This window comes from Lontra canadensis, unplaced genomic scaffold (genome assembly GCF_010015895.1).
Source record: "Lontra canadensis isolate GAN:19392208 unplaced genomic scaffold, GSC_riverotter_1.0 scaffold3, whole genome shotgun sequence".
NCBI lineage: Eukaryota > Metazoa > Chordata > Mammalia > Carnivora > Mustelidae > Lontra > Lontra canadensis.
In genome coordinates, this window is record NW_022630997.1 from 44,309,088 (window position 1) to 44,328,445 (window position 19,358).

Below are 19,358 nucleotides of genomic sequence, written 5' to 3' on the forward strand. Positions count from 1 at the left end.
CGAATCCCTTCCTTATCCCAGCCTCCAAGGCAAGGCTAGAAGCACCTAGCAGGTCAATAGCAAAAGCCTGGGCTCCAGCCACTGAGGACATGTAAATGATGGAGAGAGTGGCACAGTGGGAATGGGGGCAGGGGAGGGCAGTTGGCAGAGCCGGTAGTGACATCACACTCGCTCCCAGCTCCAAGCCTTCCAGCAGCCGTGAGGTCAGCTGGCAGAGCAGGACACCTCCCCCACCCGCCACACGCTGAGCCAAGAGGAGCATGGCACTGCCAGGGCCGGGGCTGGGTGCCAGCTCGGATTCCCCGGGTTTCTTCTTCCTCCCACCCCCCTGGCCCTGCGGCCACTTTGCCTCCAGCCCCCCTGACTGCATCTCCATGCACTTTCTTTCCTGTGTGCACAAGATTGCCGCTTCTCATATAACACATAAGCTGTGGTGTGAACTTCTGGTAAATGAAGATCTTATTTAAAACTGTGTGCTATCAAGGGAGGGGAAGAGACAGGTTCCAACACAGCTCAGCTCTCTTGCCAGGAAAGGGAGGCACTGGGCTGTGCACAGAGCCACCAGCAATCCTGGGAAGTCGCTTGGAGAAGGGCCACAGGATCCCGGGCACACCCCTGATGGATTGCCCACAAGGGTCAAACAGAGTTACTCTTCCTTTATCTGCACAGGAAGGGAGGGCAAGGAGGTTCCCCCTGCTGGAGCCTTGGGGTTGCCATGTGGAACACGGGGCTTTCTAAGAATTGCAGAACTTGGGACCAGAAAGGCCTTGGAGAGGGTTGAATCCTGGGGCCCTCTACCTTAGCGGCACAGCAGATGACCTGGTGTGCTTTCAAGGCTCCCAATGCCCAGGTCAGACCCCAAGACCAAGTAAGTCTGGGGGGGATCCCAGGCAGAGGTGATCCCATCATTCAGCCAAGGCTGACAACCACTGAGCTGATCTCTTTTTAACAAGCGCTGTGCATCTGAGAGGTCGAAATTCACAAGCACAGACTTCCTAAGCAGGAACTGCTAGGGATAAAGGCCAGGCATGTGAGTCTTGGAAAAACTCTAGGAGAGCCACATGTACAGCCCTGATTCTTTACTCATCGAGCACCTGTTCATCAAGGGCCCACTCTGTGCCAGGCACTGTTCCAGGCCTTGTGGGTTAGGGTTACTGGGTGAGTGAAATGGCCTGCCTGCATGGAGTTTATAGGCTAGAGTGTAACAGATGAGAAAACAGCCGGCAAGGAATTGCTTGCACAAATAATCATCCCAGCTCATAGAAGGTGCTAGAAGAGAAATAAAAGGGGCAGGGGATCAGGGAAGGGCTCTCTGAGGAAGGGACATCTATGCCAAGACCTGGATGGCAGAAAGGAGCATGGGGTGGGGGACTCGGTATGGAGGCATTGTCTACTGACACGGGATGGCGTGCTCCTGCTGCTGTAGGGCCCACCCTCATCAGCCCCTCTGTTGACAGGATCCTGGCTAAACAGGAAGTGCTGGGAAAGAGTCAGTGTTGCAACGGCACTCTTGGGACATCAGGAAATTCTACAGGTTGATGGGCTAAGGGGGACTTTGGAAAACGTGCAGCTGAAAGCTGTAAGGGGGCTCAGACTTCACTGGTTCAACCCCCATCAGTTAACAGATGGGGCAACTGAGGCTTAGCATGAGGCTGTGATTTACTTGGGGGTGGCATCTCCACTCTGAAAGGGTTACGTGAGACCCCACTATGGAGCTGGTCTGCTGCTCTCAAACCCACTGTCCGCCCCTCCCCTCTTCCCTCCTCCCCAAATACTATTCATTGCTCCCCATATAAGCAATCTGTGTGTTCCAGCCACGTTCTAAACCTGTGACACACATAGGGAGCTTGGGTGGTGAGAAAATGTGAGCACCCCCCAGTAATTGCTCTGAGGTTAGGGAGGTCCTTCCACCCACACCAGGAAGCCCATCGAAGGCCAGACAGAATGGTGCCAGATAAGGCTGTGGAATTTGGAATTTAGTGGGATCTGGAATTTCCCCTATAGGAAAGCTGGTCCCAGCTGTCCACCCATGGTGAGCGTCTAAGGGAAGGGCATGACATATTCCAGGGAGGGGACGGGTGGCCCAGGTACCCAGAGTCAGAGGCCTGATGTGGAAGGGAGAGCAGAGGGAAGGCAGAGGGAAGGCAGCTGGCTCTCTCTGGAGCATTTCTGCCCAGAAGCAAGCTGGGTCCACCAGGTCACTCTATGTGTGAACAGATCACTGAAAGCGTCTGCTGGCCTTGCTCTTGCTCAAGACTGATTTCTGCCTTTGAATGTGGCGTCACTAGGAGGGCTAGAGGCCAGGCTGTGGGGCCACCAGCATCCCCAGCCCCAGAAGAGGCGCACACCCCTACCACTGAGAGCACTCAGAGCTAAAGGCCTGATAGCTCCTCTCCATCTCCAGCGGAGTTTCCTAGAGGTAAATCCTGGAGGGAAGACTGGGTGCCCTGGAAAGACAATCTAGAACAGCTCTCAATCTTTTCTTAATCTTTCTCAACTATGCCAGGGTGGAGAGGGCCTGGCAAGGGTGAAAACTCAGCCGGCCACAAGCAAATCCCAAGATAACTTGGGTAAGTAAGTCATTCCTCTCTCTCCCTGGCTCAGTTTCCCCACCTGTAAGAGGGAAGTCCAGATATTTGCCCTGATGACCTCCAGGGCTGTTCCAAAGCTGAGATTCATGTGTGAGGGTGCTCTTTGCTCCAAGGGCTCCATGCCTGTGAGCAATGGGCACCACCCTGACATGTGCTGGGCAGGCAAGGCAGAAACGGGCCCTCGTGTGCCCCATCACAACTCTGCCAGGCCGTGGTTTCTGAGAGGCTCTGAAGACCGGCCCTCCCCCATAAGCACTGGGATTCCCTACCAGGAGCCTTGGAAATGAACTCCAGGGCAGTGCGGTGGAGATGTTCAAGCACCTGGGAACTTGTTCAGCCGGCTCTGCAGTGGTGATCAGCCACCCCCCTCCCCCCAGGGCTTCTGGGAGCACTCCGGTCCAGTGGGCTGTGGTGGGAAGGTGGGGAAGACAGCTGACTTCAGGCTTCCAGCAGCCCCTCTCCCTGGAGAGGCCAGACCCTCAGCTGGCCTGGCCCTTCCCTCTGCAAACTGCACAAGACCCAGAGCGGAGGCAAAGAAGGATGCTGTCGAGGGGGTAATAAACGACTTATTGACTGGTAAGCAGAGTTCTCAGGGCTGGGAGACCGACCTTCCGGCAATCATGCCCTCCACCGCCTGCCCAAAGACCCCTCCCTCTCTGTGGAGGCTCAGGTCTGGCTGAGCCCCTTCCCCCCCAGACCCTGTCCTGACCTATAGGGGCCTGAGGCCTGCAGACAAGGTGCCCCCAGGGCTGCCAATGATCCTCCCCATGCACCCACATGAACGTGCACCCTCTCGGACCGACCCTTAAAATGGTGAGAGAGAAGAGAAGACTGACGTGCTGGCCAGGACTGGTCTATGGGGGAAAAGCCCAGTTCTGCCTGTTAGCTCTTTACTGAGACCAGGCTGGGGTGGCTGCATTTGACAAGGGTGGTCCAGGGCTCACACGTGCTCACATGCAATCATTCCACAAGTCACTGCTGCGTGGCCGGCTCTCATGGGGATGTCCAGGGAAGTGTATTGGGGGTGTGTGGGGGGAGACCTGGTCCCAGCCTAGGGCATGGATGCAGAATGGCTTTCTGGAAGGAGCACTGAATTTAGAGTCCAGAGACCAGGTAACACCCTGACCAGGCTCCGACAGAAGATTGAATCACTTCACTTCCCTAAGCCCCATAAGACCTTCTTCCCAGAGTCATTACAAGGGCTCCGTGAGACTCAATGCAGGCAAGAGAAGAGGTCAGAGTAGAAGGGTGGCTGGGCCTCAGAGGGCCTACAACACACCTGGCACACAGATGGAGTGCACATGGATGGGACCCTCTCTAATCAAGGAGAAAGCAAACAGAGCAGCCACCTCAGGGTGTTCAAAAGCTCTAGAAAGAATGGAGGGAGGTGTGTGTGTGTGTGTGTGTGTGCGCGCACGCGCGAGCACACACGCATGTGTCTGTGTGGCAAGGGACTGGAAAAGGAGAATCCAAGGCTTACTGAGGCCCAAAGAGCAACCAGCAGACCCTGCAGGTAAATAATAAACAAAGCCCTTTGCACACACATGAACTGTGACAAGATCCCACCTCCTCTCTGTGAGGCAAGAGGTATGGAATTCATTACTCCCCACCTTACAGAAGAAATCGAGCCCCACGGTGCTGAAGGCATGTGCTCAGGACCACAGAGAGCCAGGAGTCACAACTGAAGCCCGAGCAGGGCTAGCACTTGTGCATCCTGACCTCTCCATCTTCCCTGGGGGCAGCACGGGGAACCCGTCGTCCCGTGAACAGCCCACTGCTTGGACCGGTGAGCAGAGCAGGTAGGCGCACGCATGAGGAAGCAGAGAGCATTCCAGCAGCCATGGAAACAGAAAGAGCGGTCCGGATCTAGCCTGGTCTCCCACCTACTCCTCTCTTACGTGAGAGGTAGTGTCCTCTGGATACTATGTTATGCTTCCTTCGTGTGCTGGAATATTCTGGGAGTCCCAGCCCTCGGGTCCCCAGCAATGCCATCATTTCTGATGTGTGCTTGTAGCTGATTAAACTCCTCCTGCAAGGCACAGGGGTGATTTCCAATATTTTGCAACTACAAACAACGTGCATATGTATTTTTGTATTGATAAAGCTGTACCTGAAGGGAAGATCTCTGGAAGTGCTCGTTTTGGACCAAAAAATAGAGTACGTGACGCACTGCTATGAAATACTGGCCAACCATCTAGCTGAAGGATTGCACCAAGGAGCGGTTCCACCGGTGACAACTGCAAGTGTGCCTTGCAAGGCTTCCCAGCAGAAGGTGTGGTCCTAACTTTTCATTTTGCTCAGTCTCCTAAAGTGAGAAGTGGTATCTCAGGGTTTGTTTTCATTTGCATTTTTCTAACTCTGAGTTGTAACATTTTTTCATGTGTTTGAGGGTGACCTACATCTTGTTTTGTGAATTGTCCATGTCTACTTTCTTCCTTTTTCTTTTTACCAGGTTTTTGGTCCTTTGTTCCCCAATATTTTAGAGTGCTTTCTGTATTGGGATATTAGTTCTTTGTCTGGGGCATGTGTGACAAGTATCCCCTCCTGGCTTGTCAAATATTTTGTCTTTTGATTAGTCTGGGGTGCTTTATTGTCCAAAAATTTTTAATATTTACATAATAAATATCAATTTTTTTATTTTATTGCCTCTGGATTCTGAATCATAGTTGGAAACCCTTTCCCACCCCAGCATTAAGGAGGAATTCACCCACAGTTTCATCTACTAGAGATCCACTTGGAGGTGTTTTCTTTTTTTTCCCCTCTCTCTATGGTATGAAACGTGAATCAAAGCTTACTTTTTTCCAAATGGCTACCCAGGTGTCCCAGCACTATTCATTTCAAAGTCTGTCTTTGTCCCCGTGGGCCAAGATAGCATCTTTGTCATATACTACATTTCTTTATGCACTTGGGTCTCATTCTGGAATTTCTATTAGTTTTGACTGGTCTGTCTGACAATTCACACACCCATGCTGCAGTCTTAATTATGGGAGTGCTACAGTAACAGTATGTTTTAACATCTGGTAGGGATAGTTTTATCTCATCATTACCCATTTTTGTGCCTCTAAGTAATTTCTCGTTTAATCACATTGGCGAATGGTTCTAGCACTGTGTTGAAGAGAAGGGATGGTGGGTATCCATGCTTCATTAGTGATCTTAATGGAAAGGCCGTTAGTGTTTGTTTCCCCATTAGACAAAATACTGGCTATAGGACTAGAGTATGTATGTATTTTATCAGGCTTAAAAAAAAAACCCCTTAATTGCTATTTTTTTTTTTTTTGCGCGTTGATACAACAAATGGGTGTTGAATTTTGACCAAGGCGTTTTCAGCATTTATAGAGATTATCACATGATTTTGTTTCCTTAGATTCATTAATCTGGTGCATGATATTAATTTGGCATGTTATTAATGTGAATGGATTTTGAACCAACCTTGCATTCCTAGAATGACCCAGAGTTAGTCATTCTGTGTCATTTTCTTAGGGGAAAAAAAAAGAGAGAGAACGGAACTGGGTACCAAGGATGACAGCCAGCATTTATGGAACCCTTTCTCTGTCCTCTACATGCATTATTAACTGATTCAATCCTCAGGATTGAAGCTATGGAAGCAGGCTTTATTATTCTCATTTCCCAGATGAGGAAACGGAGAGCAACAATGCGGAAGTGGCCCGGCCCACATCTCACAGCTAGCAAAGAAAAAAGACAGGACTGGATCTTGGGTCTTGGCTGTAAGTGGGCAGTGTTATTTGGCTGTACTTAGATATACAAAAAATGCTCACAACCTGATAAAATGTGGGAAGGGGCACGTCTCTGTAGGAAGTGGGGGGAGGTCTATCCTTACTTCCTGGAAGCTTGAGCTGCCCCCCTCGCCCCACTCCATTGGAGCCCCGCAGAGAAATGGTGTGAGGCGGGGCTGGCGATCTTGCCACGGGCCAGGTGCTGTCAGCAAACGGCCTGCGGATGCCCCTGAAGTCTGCGAGGCCAGGCAGCAAGCAGCCCTGCAGGCCTGCCATGTCCCCATCCAACCTCAGCCTTGCTGACTTCGCGTTCGTGGCTCAGGCTCTGGATGGTGTAGGAGAAGCTCAGAGAAGGAACACTAATCCGGGGAGGTGTGGGCTGCCAGAGAAGAAAGGGCAGAGAAGGAAACCCTACCCCTCCACTCCCTGCTGGTCCTGCCTGCCCCGTTTTCTAAGAACGGGCAGCCGGCCGAGGGATTATGTAAGTTCTGGTGGGCACGGCAGATGGTGTGCTAGCTGAGACACATCAAAGCCAGCACTGATACTAACCTTCCCTGATGTGCTACCCCAGCCTCCTCTGCTCTGGGGTGTGCAGCATGGAGAAGGGTGGGGAGAGACCCCAAACTCTGTCATCTAGCTCAACAGCCACGACCAGCCAGGCTAGAGGAGAAGCCAGAGCCCACCACCCAGCAGGAGGTTCCAGCCAGGGAAACAAATGGTGGGTCCTTCCTGGGTCCTTCCCGTGCTCCCCCCCCACCCCCCAAAACAGCTCTCAGATGAACCACATGGTCCATAGGACAAGAGTCCCTGCTCTGCCTGCCTCCTTCCACCTCAGATCAGCTTCTCAGATTTGGACAACAGTTTCCAAAGCATCTCTCTGGGTGTTCTCTGCTTTGGCCCCACCTGCCATGCAACTTCTTTTTTTTCCTTTTACTGATGGGTAAACCAAGGCTCAAAGAGGGTGAGTGAGCTCTTGGTCGTACAGAGTCGGCCTTGGAGCTGAAGCTTCCAGATGTCTAGTCCAGTGCTCTTTCCAAATGCATAAGACCATGCAGGCTCCTCCCCTTGCTGTAACCCCAGGTGGGTCACTAAGTCCCCAGTGGGCCACCCTGAACCTTATGTCTGATATTCCCCACATCAAAAGGGGACTACTAGAAAGAAGCAACAACTTGCAGACTAGAAAGAAGCGACTTTGCAGGTGGATTTCTTCCTGGGTAGAAAGAAAAGGAAACCAGCTTTCACTGACCATGGCCCATCTTGTTCAATCTCCCCGACAACCAATTGGGGCTAATTTTTTTTTTTTTTTTTTTACAGTGAGGAGGTATAGTTACTGACCGAGACAGGACTTGAGTCCAGTTATTTCTAGGGCAGATCCTCTTCATTTGAACATATGAGGGTACCAAAGCCCAGAGAGGGAGAGGGAGTACCTTAAGGCCATACAGCAGATTAGCTGTGTAGACAGGATTAGAATCCAGGCTTCCCAATCCTTAGCTCAGGATTCTTTCTGCTATTGTCTCTTCCGAGTCCACGCGCGTGTGTATAGAAGTGGGGTGCGCCAGCACAAAAATATGGGGCCAGACCAGATTTGCAGCAGGGGTCACTATGCCCAGCAGCCCTGGCTGTCTGGCTGCCAGGCAGGAATTCCAGCTCAGCCTGTGACAGGGGCTCCTGGCAAGAACCAGTGGATGCCCAGCTGGGAGGATGGTACTGGCCAGGCCTACCGCTGCCTCTGCCAAGGGCCCAGGGGGGTTGAATCTCCCAGGGAGGCTCCCTGAATGTTAGCATCAAACACAGTGCAAGGAGAACCTGGCTTGGTCAGACCCTGCAGCCAAAACTGCTCCCCTGCACCAAACCCGGCTCCTTCTAAGGAGCTGGTAGCATTTGCTCTGGAGGGCTGAGGGCTGCGGTCAGACCCTGCCCGTGGGCCTTCGAGAAATACCCCCTCAGCTTCCATGCAGTCCCAGGCCCCAGAGCCCATGCGTATGCAATAGGCATTCTCTTGAACCATCACGAGAAGCCAGGCTGGAGTGGAATGATCAATGGGCTTGGGAAGGCAAGGAGAAAACAAACATTTTACAAGGGCCTGGGCAGACTGATGAGACTTGGTTAATTCTTTGTGGCTCCCTTGGACTTAGCAAATAAAATCTCTCACACCTAGGGGCTCTGACCACTGAAGACTGGGCTCTTTCCCCACATCTGGTACAGAGGAAGTGCTCAAAGACATAAGCAAAAGAGAATGCAGAGAGGTAGGCAAAGACGGGTAGGAGGCAAGCAAAGCGACCAGAATCTCCTGATTCTTTGGCTACATCCACAGCCACAAGCCCAAGGCACAGGAGGGGCTGAATCGTAGAGAAGAGCGGGGTGAATAAAGCCTGAATGTGAGTTCTCATTCATCTGTTCTACAAGTGTTTATCAAGCACTTTCTATGCATTGGGGACTGTGCTGGGAGCCAGGGACATGGGAGGGAGTGAAATCAGACCCAGTCCCCTAGCCACCTGGTGTCAGAGTTGCTCTTTCATGACCTACTTGTTCAAGCCCATCCTGCCTCCACCCAGGTCCCCAGGGCCCTGGCTCAGTGACAAGGAAAGGGAAGGGTGGGAGGCTACCCCATGCAGTATTTTGTCACCTGGTCCTGGGCCACTGCTTACTCTGTGAGTCTTGCTCTGCCTTGCTGCGTCACAGAATGCCTGAAGGTGGGATGGGGGAAGGAGCTAGGAACAACTTTCCTGGAATTTCTGACTCAATTTCTTGTAAGCTCGGCATCCTCCTTGGGTGCTCAGGCCCCAGGCTGGGCAGGCGGGCGCCTCTGATCGCATTACAGAGCTGCTTGCCTTCAGCTCTGTCTCCTGACTCCGGTAATGCCTCTAGACGCCACTTGAAGCCTCTGGGGGTTGCAGGCTCCTGGGTGATCTCAGTAGCTGTTCTTCCCAGATCTTGGTGATGCCTCCTGGTACCCACCAGCCCTGGGTGAACCCCAGGGACCAGAACAGGCAGGCAGCCTCCCTCTTCCTGCCCCTCTCCCTGGCTCTCCAGTCAACCCGGAAGCTGCCACTCTCTGTCTCCTTGTTCTCCTGCTCAGAGATGGCCACAGAGAAAAAGCAAGGCACAGCCCCAGCCAGGGGTCAGCCAGATCAGGGTGGGGAAGAGGCAGGAAGGACGGAAGGCAATAGAAGTCAAGAGAACCTTCCCTGTGCCAGGATCACATATGGCATCTCACGGCAAAGCACTGCCCAGTGAAGGGGGCAGGTCACCTCGAAGGTTGGGATCTGTGGGGCACTCAATGAGTGACTGCTTTTAATCCCAAATGGCTCTTTCCACTGTACCAAGGGACCCCCGGCGCCAGCATTCTTCTTCTACCGGATGATCAGGTACAAATCAGTGCTGAATTAGCAATTTGTCTCCTGGGTGGGTGAGCCAGATGCTCCCAGCCCCAGCCCCTCACAAACATAACCCCCATTAGGATGCCCTCTCTGCCTCCCCAAACTCTGCTCATCCTTTGAAGGCCAAGCAACATGCTGCCTTCTACAGGAAGCCCTCCCTGACCAGCCCCACAGGCCCACAGGAGGCTTCTCTCAACAGCCTCAGTGCTTCCTGCTATACCACGTAACACGTGGCATCAGTAGAAATGATGCTGAGGAGGACGGTGAATGCTACGAGCACCTGAGGACGTGCCACACTCTTGCGTGTATTACCTCATTCTTCCCTACAGCAATCGGATGCATTGTGTGTATACCTCATTCTTCCCCATAGCATTCGGATGCAAGCGGCATTATCAGCAGTCCCATGCTACAAATGAGAAAACAGAAAGCTCAGAGAGGGTAGGCAACTAGGCCACGTAGCCAGATGGGGCCCCAGCCAGAATTTGGCCCACGTGGTCCGACAGCACCACCTGCCCTCCTAGCACTGCATTGGATCCCTCCCGGGCCACCTGGGAGCAAGCTCCTCCCCGCCACACAGTCTTCCTCACTCTCGCATCTCAGCAGCATGCACCGGGCACAGGGCTTGCCCGGGCCCCGAAAAGCAACTCGAGTCAGGGTTAGGCCTCTGCGCTGTCCCCCTTCGACTACAGAGCCCAGGGCTAGCTCAGATTGAAAGAACATACACACGTGCACTGAGTTCCAGGGCTTGGGCTGGTGTCCTGCCAGGATATGGGGACAGGATCCTTCCTTCCCCACCCTCGAGATCAGCCACCCTCCACCCCTACAAAATGAAATGGTGAAGGTCTTGCTAGCTCTGAAAGTGTGTTCCTCCATCCTCTCCACAGCGCCCTCTCCCAGCCTTGGTTGGGGAGGGGAGTAAGTGCCTTGTCTCATGAAGACTCAGGCTGTCTCTGCCAGTGGGGTCCTTCTCTGCCCCTGGACCCTGCTTGGCATCCAGGGCTCTTGGTCTCTGAGGCAGAAGACGCTTACAGAGCAGGAAAATGGGACTGAAGTCCGGGGTGATTTATGGCTTCAGAGAGAGAGACCCAGGGCCACATAATGTTCACAAGGGCATTCCAGTCGATATATTGACTTTCTAGAGGGGCCTCTGTAAACACAAGTGGTTCTGGGCCTCAGCTACTACTTCTCTCTCGCTGGCTGCGGGGGCCTCTGGAGAGGGAACTAGACAAAAACAACCAAGCAAACAAAAAATAATCCAAAACACCCAGAAATAAACCCTAAGGCCCCCAAAGGTCATCCTTCCACCTTTCCCCACCCCAAACTTCCAGAAGGGGAGACTAACCAGGTCCTGGAGAGGAAAAGGCAGCTGTCAGCAAATACTAGAGTCTCCTAACTCCTGGGCCAGGAGCTGCTGGGCCTCCAGGCCCAGAGCCTCCCTCCTCTCTCCTCCCCTCTCGCCCCTCAAGGAAGCCAACTCTGGCATCACAGGGCCATCTCCGTGCCAGGGCTTTATCATAATCAGGTCATGTGCTCCTTAAAACAACCCCATGAGGATGGTATTACTAGCCCCACTCTACAGATGAGGCAAGTGAGGCATGGCACAGTTAGGTGAGCGGTCAAGGCCACAGTTAGAAGGTGGTGATGCTGGAAGGCTATGTTAACCTGCTCGAAATCCCAGTCGGCCCTGCTGCACACCCTCCATGCCTGCAGCTGAGGCCTTGGAGAGGGGCCTCTGTGAGGAGGGGTGGTGGAGGAGGGCTGCGGGCTCCTATGGGGGTAATGACAAACAAACTGTCCCCCTCGGATTGGCTCGCAGAAGCTGTTGGGCCCAGGGTTCTGTCCTTCCCTCTGTGTCCACGCTGGTGGGGGCATGGCAGAAGACATAGGAGGACACCACTCCGTGCTCCTGCCCACAGCGTAATGCCTACTAGTGTGTGAAAAATATTTTCCGGGCTCACTCTATCTTTAAGAGCCACAAGGAGAGAGTCAGAGAATAAGATAGCTTTTCCTTTCCAGCTTCCACCCCAGGTCCCAGCCTGTAGTCAGAGGTAGTGGGGGGGCCAGTTCCCCAAGATGCAACCCTTCAGACGAGTCTGAGAGCCCCAGGAGTGGAAATGTGACCAAGGGCTGCCTCACCAAGGACTGGGCTTGCCCAGGTTGGTGGCTGTGCAGAGGCCAACAGGGCCCATTTTTTGAGAGTGGAAGAGGCCTGGGGCCGGGCATCCCTGCCCAGGTACCCTCAGCTAGCTAACCCAGCCCTGTCTTTTCAGGGCAGGCTCTTAGAAACACCTGAAAAAGAGAGAGTCAAGGTCTGGCTCCCATCACCCCTTCCAGGAAGCCCCAAGGCTAAGAAAGCTCACTCTTGACTGTGTTCCCCCACACATACGGACACTTCCCTCACTTGGCATCTGAGACTCTCCGAAGGTCATCCCAGTTTTGGAGTGGACATCAGCATCCAGCATAGTGACCACCTTGAGGGTTAGGGCCAAGACTGCTCTGGCTCTGACTGGGTCCCACGTCAGCTTCCTAAATAGGTAACCTCCTCCCTGGTGGGGTTCTTATAAGGACCAAGTGAGGTCCCATCTATAAGAGGGTTTTACAAACAAAGGCAGTATGCACCAGCAGTGGGGCTGGCACTTTCCTATATCTCCCTGGTCCACACTGGCACATCTTTTATCCTAGTGCTAAGAATGGGAGACAGTGTAGGCAGAGGTGGGAAAGCAGAGGGATTCTTGGTGAGCAAGGAAGTGGTAAGGATAGTGGAGTAGGGCTCTCGAGTGTGTCCATGTGCACACGTGTCCACTTTCAATTGCTTCCACTGAGAGTCCCAGCCCCAGCCATGCCTGCTTACTTTGCTTTCCATAAGAGATGCCACTTGCTCAAGCTCTGCCTGCCTCTTCTCTAGCAAATTCCAGAGGACACCCCATTGCCTCTAGAAGGCTACAGCATGAGCCTGACCCAGGTAAGAGAGCTGATTTCCAAACCCTCAGTGCCGCCGCTGTTCTTGGTAAGCTGGAGGCCAGCTGCAGGTGACCTGAGGACCCAGACCCTTGTCCTGGGGGCCATCAATCAAGCTCCTGGACTGACTTTAGGACCTATATATGGCTGACCTTACTCCCTCTGGGGCAGCAGGACCTACCTGTCCTATCTGCCCTCAGGGGAGGTGGGGGCACGACCACAAGGACACCTGGCCTCTGCCCTCTGCCCTCCCAACTCCAGAACCCGGCACTTGGACCAAATCCTGCCCACAACTCCCAGTGCGGAGCAAAGTAAGGTCTCCTTAGTGCTGAAGGGCAGATGGCCTGGGTCCCATCCGGAAGAGACAGCCCCAACAGAATACAATGGATGAAGCGTCTCATGCCTGGTGGTGACTCACTGTCCCCATGCCACACATACCTATTTATACACAAACACACCACAGCTGTGCCCATATGCACATGCACACACCCCCGCACACCCAAACACACGTAGCCACCTACCTCACACATACCCATTATACAAAAGGCACAACCCTTGCGACATACCCATTCACTGTCCTGCACCTTCATCTCATAGCCTAACACGCCAGTGCAACACCGCACCTACAGTCACTGCCCACCCCCCTAATACACATTCTCACCACCCACCCCTCCTGCCCAGCAACAGGCATACTCCTTAATACACACTTTCACACCCATAGCCTGCCTTCCCGGAGAACCCGGCAACGCGGCGCGGGGAAAGTTGTGAGGCGCGGGGGGGGGGCCGGGGGGGGCAGCCTGTTCTGGGGGTGAGGACGGAGGCGCCCAGGCTGGGCGCTGGGGTGTTGGCGCTCCCGGGGAACTCTGCAGAGGAGGGGAGGGGAGGGAGCGGGGACGCGGCCGATTTGTGCGCGCACTTCAGCCAGTGTTTTCCGGCCATTAGCGAGAAGAAAAAGCCACCGCTCGGAGAGGAAGGGGCGCCGCGAGACCGGCCCGGTGGGGGCGCAGCGGCAGCGAAGGCGCGGGGCCAAGTGCCAATGCCGCGCGCCCGCCCGCCCAGCTAACAGCCGGGACCCGTGGCCAGCTGCGGGACGCCCGGCTCCCCAAAGTGAATGTCGGGGTCCGGACACATCCCCGCAGGCGGCCGGGCCCATGGGGGGGCGGGAGGGGCGCACCAGCCCCAACTCGGGAAGCAAATCAAAGGGGGCCTTGCACCGATTCCCCTCCACCTTCTCCTCGTATTATTCTAGTTACGGTATTTTAAATTTCCCTTTAAAAAAATAAAGACAAGAAACAGAAAAGCCCAGAAGGCACTTGTTTGGTTTCATTTTGGCTTCACAGCTTTAATGACTCCATTTGTGGAAGCTGTTGAGGAAACTGGTGAGGAGGAGAAGGAAGAGGAGGCCAGGAGAGGCACAGGCTGTGGCCTAGGATGCCCTGCTCCCCTCCCTTCTCCCCAGGGGAGCCACCCAACCAAGGGGGCAGGGTCTCTCTGTTCTGCAGTCCCAGTCCCAACTGGCGACCCTGTCTCTCTCCCTTCCCTGCAGGCATCAGGTGGGCTCCAAGGTGTCTCCTTGGCACCCTAACCCCAAGGTTCAGGGTCAAAAGAACATGCTTTGGGGGGGGCGGTACTCCAGGAATCACCAACCTTACTCTCTTGGAAGGAGGGGGTCCTTCTCTACCCTCATCCTCAAAGTCCTAGGCAGTCCACACCCTCCTTAGAAGACAGTGGTGAGGAGGGGAAGGGGAGAGGGGAAGATCTCATCTTAAGCCTGACAGCCAGAAACTCAACAACATGGGTGGGGAGGAGATGGGCTCCCCAAAGCTTCAAAATAAAAAGTAAAAATACATTCTGCTCCATCTACACATATGAAGGCAGACCTTTAAAGTGTAGAACCAGGTAGTTCTGCAGCCTAAGGGATCTTGGCTTGTGGTTTATCTCACCTGGGGCAGATCAGGACCAGGCGTGGAGCCAACCTTTGGGCAGTTGGCTAGTCTCGGGCCTGACCTCTGACCTCTGTGGCTGGGCCCTGTTCCACCTGTCTGGGGTCCTGGTTCCTGACTCCACCTCTTCCCCCCCATCCTGCTACAAGTCCCAGTCTGACCTAACTACCAAACAAACCTTATCTTTAGCTGCCTGCTTTCCCTCAGGGCCTCCGTTGGGCAGCTCAGTACCAGAGCCCCCCCCCCCCCCCGCCCCCGCCGCTGGCCAGTGGGCAGCCCAGCAGTAGAAAGGAGTCAGAAGCAGCCTGAGGTTTGTGAGGCCTGAGTTCAGATCCCAGATCTATCCCTGAGTCCCCATGTAACCCCCATGCATGTCAGGGCCTGTCCCAAAGCTTCAGCAGTTAAATAAAGGGGTTGGAAAGGGGAATTGTTTTGTCCTCTGGAATTCCCAGTTGGGGGTGGGGTGGGAGTGGAGGAAGGAGAGAAATTACCTCCGAAATTTCTCCCCTATAGTGATACTTTCACTTTAATGAGAAAGCACATTAAGACACTCTTGATTTTCCATTTGTTTGAGATGGTGTTTGCTCTAGTCTCCCTCTGGAGACTCTGATGGGCCACCATCTGACACCTACACCCACACACATGCACACCCACACACATGCACACACCTGCACACACAGCAGAGACACTGGGAAAACTCTGGTTTTGATTACAGCTTAAAAAGAAGTGTTATCATGATACTGCGATCCCTTCTCAACCATCCCAGTCAGAGGCCAAGGCAAGACTCTTTAAAAACTCCAGGAAAGGCTAAGGGGTGAGGTGAGAGGAGATCCTCAGGTCTGACCCAGGCTTTTGAAGTGGCCTCTGCTGGCCAGTCACTTGCTGACACCTCCTTCTAAAGGTCTGGGGTTTTATGGTTCCAGATTTGATTTTTCCACCATCAAACTTTAGGTCTTAAAAATCCTTGAGGCTGTAAAGGGGGCTCATCCCCATATCTACCAGGGAAGGGGCTGAGATAAAAGAGACAGAAGTGCTTGCCACCTGACCTGAGGGGAGCCTGCACACCCCCAGAAGGGGTCCCCCTCTGTGGAGACAGCCTTGTCTCCCTCAGCTTTACAGTAGCCTCAAGGCGGAGGTGGATGGGGTCACGAGCAGGAGTCCAGGGTGACCTGAACCAGCCTGGCTGTTAGAGAGGAGCAGCCCCACATGCAAGTCCGCAATCTGTAGTCAAATGAAGGCGAGATTTGAGGAAAGTCAACACTCTGGCCTTGGTTTTCCCCATCCGTGAAATGGGGAAAAGACCAAGAACCAAATTACCAGACCCAAAGAACGTTCTGAAAGATGTTCTGTGCCTGTGGCATTCGGGAGGCGGGCTGCGTTGGAGGAAGGGGCATGCTCTCCCTCCTGAAGGCACATTTCTAAGGGCTTCACATTCTGGGCAGAGGGAAGACTGCACAGTGACCCCACCACTTGGCCCCTCTCTAGGCTGGTGGGCAGGCAGCCCCTGCCGTGCTAAGTAATGAGCACAATTCCAACACTGGTTCTGCTCACTAGTGAGAAATCAAAGCCCGGTATTAGAGGCCATTTCTGGCTGGGCTCCGTTTGTGCCCAAATCCATCAAAGCCATGGGCCTGGGGTTTCCTCTGGGGAAGGTGGGGGCTGGGTGCTTTGTTAAGCAGGAAAGGCAGGCCACTCCCCAGCTAAACCCAGCTCTGGGAGAACTCTAGGCCAACTAGTCTTGTCTTTTTCCTGCCCAGCAGAGGCCCACCCCCTACACTCAGTAACCTCAGTATTTATTCCTGATCCCATTGCCAGGCTGGTTCTAAAACAGTTGCCCAAGTGCCCTTTACAGAGACTTCACCCTACTCTTCAATCACCCCCCCAAACACCCTCAAACCAGAAACCAACACCCCAGCCCAGCAACTCCCACATTCAACTGCACTCTTTAAAATGAGGTTGGTCATTCAGCAGCTTGCCCCCTCCCCCATCATTACCTTCCAACTTCAAAACGCTGCTTTAAATACCAGAGTCTGCCCAAATCGTAATTAACTTGGATCAAATGATTGTGTCGTAACTTTACAACAGAGGGCTGGAAAAAAAAAAAAGTGGAGGCTGTGCGAAAACCAAGCCCTCGCTCCTAGGCCGTGGGAATCATTAATTCCAGAATGAGGAATCTTGGGCTATTGGGGTGTACGTGGGGGTGGGGGGTGGGGCGGGGGCTGATGCCAACATCCCAGCGGAAGGTGGCGGGGGAGGGCTGCGTCACCTCGTCTACTTTCTGCGCCAGCTTTCCTGCCCCATTCTCAGCCTCAACTCAGAGGACTCCGTGCAGGACGCCCCCCTCCGCACCCCACCTTGCCCCGTCCAGGGAGCTCAGGTGTCCAGCGGCCGCAGCCAGCCCACCTACTTGGGTTCCGGTACCAAAGAGATGCTGGCTCGCCTAGAAACGCAGTCCAGTCAGCGACGCGGGGCCCAGCAACAGACAAGAGAGAGGTGTACACAACCAGGGCGAGGTGGTGGTGGTGGTGGTGGTGGTGATGGGGACTTTATTTTAGGAGGCCACCAATCCCCTTAAGGCATTTTGCAGGCCCACAGTAGGCAAGCGCATCTTGTCCGCTTGTCCACTCCCCAGACGGGGGAGAATGTCAGTGACCCATTTAAAAGGAAACTTGGCAGGATCACTATGTACTCCCCCCGACCCAACACACACACACACACACACACCAAACCCCAGAAAAAATCCTTCTAGACCTGCGGATCCTGCGGTCGCGGGGAAAGCTGTATGAGCAGTATTCAGCCCTTCCCCCTTCTATAGCCAAAGCCCTTCAAGCCGGCCTCCCCTGGCTAGCGGAGCGGACCCGCGCTTCCCCTGCTCCGCAGGTCTCTTGCTCCTTCCCGTCTGCGGATTCCGGGGGGGTGCAGCGCGTAGGAGCTTGGAAGAGCCGGGAACCAGGACTAGGAAGTTGCCGGCGAAAAGCAAGCAAGCGCACACCTGGTCCGAGCAGCAATAGTCTTTTCTATTTTTTTTTTTTTTTTTTTTTGCTGCCGCGGTGCGCGTGGAGCCCGGGGTCCCTGGAGCCAGTCCTCCGGGAGGAGCAGACCCAGACTCGGACACCCGTTCCAAGGAAAAGAAGCGATCCCTTCTAGGAGAGGGGCAGGGGCAGGGGCAGGGGCGGAGCAAGAAGCTTACTCTGAACCACCTGGCCTGCGCCCTCCCCACCCCCCCGCCACCCCGCGAGGTGGCTGCGCCATCTCCCACTTTGGTGGGGCGGAGAAATCTACCTTTTAACTTGGGTGCCCTTGCGCTCTCCAAGTACACACCGACGCGGTGATGGACCACTTCAACTTCGGGAAAGATTGGGGCGCAAAGGTCCCCTAACCCCCCGCCCCCATGCCCGATCATTCTCTACCTGCTTGGCTCAGCCTCGGGTCCCAGCAGAGCAGCAGCGCCAGCAGCAGCGCACCTCGCGCTCCACTCCGGGCCCACATGCTCCCGCGGCCAGGCTCGGGCGCCTCTCCCCCGGGGCTCTCTCCCTGGCCCCAGCCTCGCCGCCGCCGTCTCCGCCGCCGCCGCCTTCTCCTCGCCGTCCTCCCCGGCGCCCGGCCGCGCCAGCCCGTGCCCTCCGTGGGGGCAGCGGCAGCCAACGCTGCGCAGAGGGCTGCCCGGCGCTAGGAGCGCAGTGGGTGCCCAGAGCCCGCCCTCCAGCCAGCTCCCGCGCGCCCCTCTCTGCGCTCCTCAGGTTCTGGGGCTCCGAGCGCTTCCCGGGCTCCCGCGCCCTGGCTTCGAAGTTTCGCGACGGAAGGTTAGTGCACTCAGCGGCCCTCGCAGCGGCCGGCACCGCGCCGTCACAACCCCGGCGCGCGCCTCTCTGCGCCCGGTCGCTGCCTGGGGCTCAGGAGCCCTCTCCGGGCCCCGCCGCCTGCCACAATGCCGAGCGCAGCCGCTCGCTCGCCCTAGTCAGTCCGCGAACGGATGGGGACGGCGCGCTGCCGGGGCGGGGCCTGGGCGGGCGGGGGCGGGGCCGGCAGGGGGCCCCCGGAGGGGGGGAACCGACGGCCACCTGGGCGCCGCCTCTGCTTGAGCGGGTTGGGGGGGCCTTTCAGGGGGGGTCTTCGCCAGACGCTGGGCCAGGCGTGTTGGAAAACCCGGCCACTGGAACAAAGCTGGAAGCGGAGTCTGCCCAGTTTTCTTTTCCAAAAATTAAGGAAATATATCTACGCTCTCCTTTGGCTTGGCGGTGTCAGCTTTCTCATCCGATTAAGTTGTGGACCCTCACTTTTGGCTCCCTTGGTCTGTACTGCGTCCTATGCCTTCAACCTGTGGAGGTGTTTCCAAAAAAGACTCCCTAAATGGGAAAAACCTCAAACACTCAAGTCCATTTAGGCTGGGGCTTACAGCTATGTGAAGGTGGGCACAGATTGGGATCGTTCTGGGTGGCTCTACTTGTCTGTATGACTTTAGGCAGAACTGTTTTCCAGACCCCTCTAAACCTCCTGTAACACTTTCAGTACTAGTGTTAAAAACGTGCCCTCCAAGGGACAGGGGGTCAGAGGGGAGAGGTACAGCCATTGGGCTCTGCTCCTCACCTTCTGTGTGACCTTGAGCAAGTTACTTAACCATTCTGACGCTCTCTTCATCATCGTCTAAAATAGAGAAAAATTATAATTATCTCATAAGGGGGTGTAGAGTTGAATGAAAAAAGTATGTATGGAAACTGCATAAACGTCAGTAATGTCTCTTTCCAAGATCTC

At 54.7% G+C, this 19,358-nt stretch overlaps 1 protein-coding gene across 2 annotated transcripts in view; it reads right to left on the bottom strand.

Moving 5' to 3' along the window:
* Positions 1-18,508, bottom strand: part of UNC5B (unc-5 netrin receptor B) — a 77,737-nt gene extending 59,229 nt beyond the window's left edge. For both annotated transcript variants that reach the window (XM_032841076.1, XM_032841073.1), the window contains exon 1: positions 18,017-18,508. In XM_032841076.1, the coding sequence (XP_032696967.1) occupies positions 18,017-18,095 (79 nt within the window). In that variant the 5' untranslated portion in view covers positions 18,096-18,508. The remainder of the gene's footprint in view (positions 1-18,016) is intronic.
* Between the last annotated feature and the right edge of the window lie 850 nt (positions 18,509-19,358).